Here is a 7926-nt window from a genome sequence, read left to right as displayed (position 1 = left end):
GGAATCTAGCTAAAATACCGCAACCGTTCAACGAAGGAAGCGAGATGTCTTTATTGTGCGAGGTTATCGGAGGTTCGCCTCCGCCAAAGGTCACGTGGCATTTTGAAGGCAAGATTTTAGACGATTCGTACACGCAGGAGCATGAAGATATAACGATAAATCGACTGGATATACGAAAGGTCACCAGGGATTTCCTGAGGGCGAGGCTAATTTGCAAGGCGAGCAATACACAGCTTATATTGCCTGTGACTTCTGAAATTATTTTGGACGTAAACTGTGAGTAATTATATTAATTAAACGAAATTGTCAGAAATAATTACGAGAGAACTATAATAAAGTAATTTTTATAATAGCTATTTATATTTCTTTTTTGTATTATATTAATTCTGTTATAGAGAAAAAAATTGGAAAAACTTATTGATTGTTATTATCATTAATCATTAACATATTATTATTTTATCTCATTAACATTTATTATTATAAAGTTAATGACTTGATAATATGTATGCGTATAACTTGAGTGGATTAAGAAAATAAAATATTGATGAATATTTTATATCAAAATTTCTGCACACTGTAAAATGATTCTTTTTCGCAGTGAAACCGCTGATAGTCAATATTACGAATAAGCGATTGCATTTATCGGCGTTAAGAACCTATGAGATCGAATGTATCAGTTGGGGTTCTAGACCGGAGGCGGTGATAACCTGGTGGAAAGGAGCTCATCAAGTCAAACACATGGCTAGAAATGTGAGTATATCTTTCGCAAACGGACGGCTATCGTGTTTGACGTATGGGAAGCGATGACATTTGCGTCGCGACGGCGTAGATTCTGAGTTCTTCGTAGTTCGCAGATAATCCGAACGTCACGAGAAGTGTGTTGAGCTATGTGCCGACCATCGAAGACGATGGAAAGTTTCTGACGTGCAGGGCGGAAAATTCCGTGGTACCTAACAGTGCCTTGGAGGACAAATGGCTTCTGATGGTGTATTGTAAGTAATAATCTTTCGAATGCGTCTCTCTCTCTCTCTCTCTCTCTGTACTGTTACCGTAAATTATAATTTGGAAGACTTTTTATTAGAATCTTAAAGTGAAATAAAAAACTTGATTTAATTAAGATTTTTGATTTTGTTATCTTTTATCTTTGATTGTTATTCAATAATTTTATATTAACTATCGTGTATGAAATTGAAAGAAATGAGGGATGAGAGATGCTTCTCGCTACCTTCGATGCTTTCAGACGTGCCGGTAGTGAGCATTAAGTTGGGTCCCAGTTTAAAGGCGAACGACATAAACGAGGGTGACGATGTCTACTTTGAGTGCGACGTACGAGCCAATCCGAAGGCTTATAAGCTACTTTGGTACAAAGATAACAAGGAGTTGCATCAGAACGCCACTGCGGGGATTATTCTTCCCGGTGGACAGTCGCTGGTACTGCAGAAAGTGACGAAAGCCTCCGCCGGGGAATATTCTTGCATGGCAGTCAACATCGAAGGAAAATCTACCAGCAGATCGGTGACTCTCGAGGTGATGTGTAAGTACATTCTGTTTACATTTGAATCAATATCACGATCCATGCGACTCTGAAGTAAGCTTGGCCCGTAAAAGGGCCTATTTTTAATTCATCTCTCGAATATCCTCCTGGTACGTCGTTATTCTAATTTTATTAATACATTCACTTTCATATTGCGCGACATTGTCAATATTCTGTGGCGCTGATAAATAATGTTTTTACATGGAAGCGCGTCAATAATCGATGTTCGCCGCGTAAGGAATAAAAATCGCGAGCCGCCGGCTTACGACCGCCCTTATTTTTCTCACCGAGGCGCCCACGTGCCCCACGGTAAATTGAATCTACCAGCCGGCGCCTTCGTATTTTCAGACGCACCGATCTGCAAGGACGGCTCTTCCACCCAAGTGGTTGGTGCCCTGAAGCACGAAACGATCTCGCTGGTCTGCGGCGTACAGTCGAAACCGCCGCCCACAACCTTCCACTGGACGTTCAACAACTCCGGGGAGCTGATGAGCGTACCAGCCACCAGATTCGCCCAGGTCAAACCGCTCAGTCGGATCACGCACAACTGGCACGGCTCCAGACTGAGTTACACACTGCAAAACGACATGGACTACGGCACGATCGCCTGCTGGGCGAGAAATAAGATAGGGGAGCAGAGAACGCCCTGTCTCTTTCAGATCATCGTCGCCGGGAAGCCTTACCCCTTGCAGAACTGCACGGCTCTACAGTCGACCGGACCCTACGCGCATCGAATGGGTAAGTGAGCCGGGAGGGTCCGAGAACCCTCACAACGACCTGCTAACTGCGCCATTACACCCGGCCATCATCATGGATGACGCCTTATACTCTTGTTGCGTTCAACAGCTTGTTTCCTTGTCTCCCCTCGAAAGACGCAATCGCCGTGAAAACGCTCGTGAAATTAGTCTCTCGGTATCGATTATCGGTGTTTATACGAGCAAGATCTTTCTTTCCAAATTATTTTGAATAATAATTCGAATAATAAACGCGGTATTTTATAAAGAAATTATGATTGTTAAGGAGAAATTAGAATTAAAAAAAACGGTAATTTTTCTTTAATTTAGTAAAAACTATATTTTATTCATTTCTCGAGGGTTTGATTAATTTGATTTTTAATAAACAAAATACGCGACTCGAATAAAACTCATTTTAAAAGTCGTCTCTGAGATTCGTTTAGATTTACGATCGCATTAACAAACTGAGGAATATTTAACTGAGGATTATTATACCTAGTTAGTGAAATATTCTTGATCGAAATTGTTAATTACAGTTTCTCGATATGCACTATATATTTGGTTTGACGCAAGTCTGAGATTATTATCCAATGCGGCGATGCTAGGGTCGGAAAGTAATTAGGTAATCTAGTGATTCCGTGTGTTATTCTTCCTCTGGGAAGCGGAGCTTAATCTCGAAATGTGTGCGTCCATGTGAAACAGGTCACGAAGACTTTAAAGCCACCGACTCGAGGGACGCGGACTGGCTGATCGTCAGGTGCTCCGAGGGATTCGATGGTGGTTTGCCCTTGACTAATTACGAGCTGGAGGTCTACAGCGAGGAGAACGTTTATCATACCGATACCATCTACCTGAATCACACCGACAGATCCGGCTCATCCGGTCCAGTTTTCAAAGTTCCCGGCTTAGAACCAGGACAGAATTACAGGCTTCATCTTTATGCCGTCAATACCAAGGGTCGGAGCGATCCCGTCGTCTTGGAGCCGGTTACGCTCAAAGGAGTAGCAATGTATACCACCGGTGAGTTTTATCGCATTTTAATGTCCCGTTTGAGATTCTGATGATATTGTAACCGGAGTATAATTCGGAATCGCGATCTTGTACATCGGTACATCAAATGTTACGTGTATCTTTGCCAATTACTTAAAACGGTTAAGTCAATTAAATGAATGTTCTCCGCGAGCGGGATGCAGACGAATAAGCTTTTATCGACAAATTTTGCTCTCTGAATGAAGTCTTTAGAGATTATGAAATGTCTCTCTTGAGTTTATTCTGGGAATATCTTCTGAGCTATCTTTCTACCGGATAATTTCGAGTTATTATTATTGGCCTTAATATATGTAGATTGTATTACGTCGATAGAGAGTGTTTGCCCGTCGTGATTAACCTTCGTACCTTCATTATGTAATCTTAACATCAGAGGCGAAATAATAACGAGGTGGGTTAATAAGCGTTAACGATTACATCGTCGGAAGATTTTCGAAACGTTCGACTGTATCCTTAATTGAACCGAATTGCAAGATGAAGCTAATTATGCCTATCATATAAGCACTCCTGTTTATTTCCGTCGTAATTATACGCATATTTGAATTAATTTCGACATGCTTGCGTAAAAAAAACTTACTTCTTACTTTAATGTACCTTTCTCGTATTTCTTATTCGCAGAGGCTTTGTTTTAAATTCTCGCTGCTTTATTTTAAACCTTTTGCTTGCCGCTTGCCCTTTTAATTTTTATTTTTAAAAAGTTGTCGCGTGAGAACGGCACACCAAAATTTGCTGACTATTTTATTACAGCTTTATAAATTTAATCTTCTTATTCTGTACATTTATCGTCTTTTTCGTATCGTAGCATTTAACGACAAAATAGCAATTTATTTCACTTTCGCGATTAGAACACCGCTTAAATATTTAATAAACGCGTTTCGCTATTTCGGTTATCTCCGATTTCGACGATAGACTCTCAGATTTTGCCGAGTAAATCCTATTCGAATCGTCGGAATCGAGATTTGCCGCGATATTTCTGTCGTCGAGAGCACGTGTGATACAGCCTCAGACCCCGATCAAATATTAATCTGCAGCAATGGGAGCGCGATGCCGAGTTGCGCGTCGATGTTACTAATCAACAACTTCCGTCGAAGGTTCTCGACGCAATTACACAAATCCGTCGCCGCTTTCGAGAAAGCGTGGCCACCGCGCTGCAAGGTTCCCCTCCATTCTCCTCCCTTCTCTCCATGTATCTCGTTTTTATCCGCGGACCTTGAATTAAAATCCCATAAAGCCCAAGTCCCTTTCCTCGACGCTGCCTCATTCCAGCTGCATTTATCGTCTTTAATTTCCATCCTCATGGTTTATTCATGCCGGTTCGCGCACGCTGTGTTCCGCTGTGTGGAAACGTGTATGTATGACTACGTGTGTGTATATCGCTGTGCATATGTATGCACGCATGCACGTACGCGTATACACGAATACTATCCTGATCTTGGCGAGAGCTCATCCTGAATCCTGACTGTGTATGCGTCACTACCACCGTCGCGTATCGGGAATCGCTCGAACGCGAAGCCCGTCAAACGCTCCGGAAACCCTCGGCGCCAATCCCCTCCGAGCGGCTGTTCCCACAGGGGGTAGCAAACATTCTCTTTTAACGGTGATGGCGAAACGCTCGCGTGGGGAAGGAAAGGAGTTTTCTCCAGCGTTCCTGGATGATGGACACAACTGCGTTCGTGTCTCCGTTCTCGACTGTGTACATTCGTGTACGTGTCTTACGATGGATTTATGTGTGAGAACGTGTACACACACACACACACACACACACACACACACACACACACATACACACACACACACATACACACACACACACATACACACACACACACATACACACACACACACATACACACACACACACATACACACACACACACATACACACACACACACATACACACACACACACATACACACACACACACATACACACACACACACACACACACACACACACACACACACACACGCGTCACACAGAGAAATGCAAGCGATCGTGAGAGACCTTTCGTTGGCTAACGAACCGAGGCGTTTTCTGAATTCCAAAGAGCCTGGCCATCTCCGTTCGCGAACCCGATCCTCTGCTTGCCTCTTAATCTTTGCTTCCGGAAGCTGCCTGCGTTTCCTCCGTGATCCAATAAGTACACGGAAAAAGCGAATCTCGTTTACCGGACACGTCGGGACGAATACTGCCACCGGACGCTACCGTTGATGTCGTCATCAGTTCGAATGTCCATCCTGATGAGGACGAATGTTCTTTGCTGGCTAAGAATACACGAATACATCCTAGGAAATCACACGTTCTGCGCGCAACGGTCAGCTATTAATCCTGTGACGAGTATAGTATGTACAATCAGGGGAAAATTAGGTTTTGCTTCTTTAGCGATATTTTTTGTTTAAGAAATCTTTTTAGAGCAGGAGTATCGTGATGGGTGTATAATTTTGACAAGTTTGAATTTCACGATTACAGATATTAATAGTAAAAACGGAAGCGTAATCTATGCAAAGTACATTTTTCCAATTCCACAAATTTTTCAATTTATTTTGCCATCTTTCTGTAATTTTAAAAATTATGCTTATCAGCATCATATCGATTTAGTCTCTTGCACTGTGCACCACTACTTTGCATAGTATGGATTTTCGCTGCATGTAATGTTAAAGAATCAAAATGCACCGCGCGGAAATAAAATACGTCTCTCTTGCAACGCAAATTGCCGAGACGAAATTTGCCGTTTAATGGAAATCGATTCGGCGGAATACAAAAAGAAAACGTTGGGGTGCGTTCCCATCGTTACGCACTAATCTGATGTGGCTGATTGCCGCTTAATTATCGAATTGTGACGTTCGCACACTGTCGATGGTACAAAACTAACTTGACATTCGCATGATCAATAATACTCGCTCCGTGTTCATCTCGCAAGTATGATCATTGGATAAATTAATGAAGTTGCGCGGACTATAATAGCTACATTAAATAATGGAATCAATAAAATGTTTTTTTATGTTCACGTTTGCTAATTATGAAGCGCGTGTAAAATATAATGTTAAATTATTTGATATAATACTATAATTTTACTTGTTGAAAATAATTTTATTGAGAATTTACTTTAATATATACAATATGTATATAAATTATTTCGCTACAATTACAAATTGATTCTTATTTTGGCTGCAATAATAAAGTGCACTCAGTAAGAATAGACCATTTTGGTTTAGTAGCAAATTTAATTTGTTTGAGCAGCAAATTCATGTTTCCATTAACAAATTTGCTGAGTAAAATTTTTCTATTTTATCAACGAAGCAAACTTTATTGCAATATTGAATAATTGGTTAGCGAAATTGGTTACTTTCACATCGTATATGTAGTAAACGATTTTGTTGTGTTAACAAAATTCTTTTCCACCGTACGAATATCGAGCAATATCGAAAGGAAGAAATATAGTAGTCTCACGGTTTACACCAATTCTTTCTCACATTTAAAATATGTGAGATCTCCTCTCCTGTCTACCTTTGTAAATCTATCTATTCTATTATCATCTTAGAAGTAGCACTATAAATACATCCAGTAGTGCTCCAAAATCGAAAACATCCGTTTTAGGAAATACAGCTGGAGTTTCGCTCCCACGCGAATCACATTTTACGCTTATTTTCCCCAGGTCGCGGCATCTCGGACGACATGACCGATTACAGCCTCCTGGTAGCGTGCTTCGCCGGTGGTGTAACCGCTATTTGTATTCTGATCGTCGGGATAACGTTGACCTTGTATCGTCGCAACCACCCGTCGCAGGCGACGAAGGCTCAAACGGCAACGGCGGACGGGGCACAATACGAAGGTAAGGAGAACCGGCCGTCGGCGCCGCCGGCGACAAACGAGGCTCAACGGGACGAGCTGAAGGAGCGAATAAACGTGGCAGGGGAATCCTTGCCGGACGACGATCCGGACGTGATACCGAGCAAGGCTGTCGAGAGACGGCCGGATATCTTCGAGCCGGACTACACGTCCGGTAAGTTAAAGCCCGAGCGAGCAAAGGATACCTTCAGGTGTCTCGAGGATCTCGATTATCCGTCGCCCGCGTCGGTGCTGCACGCCAAGGACTCGTGGATATATCCGAACGGTTACACGGAGAGGAACGAGAGCGGTCTGAGTCCGATACGACCAAGCACACTGCCGGTGCATCGCGCCCATGATATCTACACGAGAAGTTTGCGTGTACAGGAGAGTTGTATATAAGAACGAAGAGGAAGGCGTCGTTATATCTCATACCCGCATTGGTCCGGGTCCTTCGATGCTCGCCAAATCGTCGTAAACGCGATTAACGTCGTAAAGCTCTTGTAAATAGACAATAAATATCGTTAAGGACCTTTCTCTTCCACCCTCATCGACATTCCTATTCTTGTTTTTCACCTAAGGATAAGATATGTAGATGTTAGTTTCGTTCTAAGGGAAACGTGATATATACTTGGAACGTTGTCGATCGAACGCAATCACGTGTACAAAGACAATAATTAAAAACTGCCGTTGAAAAAATTCTCATCACATTCCTGTCTCTTATCGGAAGCCTTCCTCATAAGAAGAGTAAAAGACGAAGAAAAAACTATTCGCGCGAATGT

At 42.2% G+C, this 7926-nt stretch overlaps 1 protein-coding gene across 1 annotated transcript in view; it reads left to right on the top strand.

Moving 5' to 3' along the window:
- The window catches only part of LOC115234432 (neural cell adhesion molecule 1-B-like), a 30568-nt gene extending 22648 nt beyond the window's left edge, over positions 1–7920 (top strand). Inside the window, exons 4-10 of the mRNA XM_029805499.1 lie at positions 1–276; positions 599–750; positions 848–992; positions 1241–1534; positions 1883–2272; positions 2971–3288; positions 6972–7920. Of these exons, the coding sequence (XP_029661359.1) occupies positions 1–276; positions 599–750; positions 848–992; positions 1241–1534; positions 1883–2272; positions 2971–3288; positions 6972–7546 (2150 nt within the window). The 3' untranslated portion in view covers positions 7547–7920. The remainder of the gene's footprint in view (positions 277–598; positions 751–847; positions 993–1240; positions 1535–1882; positions 2273–2970; positions 3289–6971) is intronic.
- The last annotated feature ends 6 nt before the right edge of the window (positions 7921–7926 follow it).

Source organism: Formica exsecta, unplaced genomic scaffold, assembly GCF_003651465.1.
Source record: "Formica exsecta isolate Colony F162 unplaced genomic scaffold, ASM365146v1 scaffold2, whole genome shotgun sequence".
Lineage (NCBI taxonomy): Eukaryota > Metazoa > Arthropoda > Insecta > Hymenoptera > Formicidae > Formica > Formica exsecta.
This window is presented reverse-complemented; position numbering and strand designations above follow the sequence as displayed.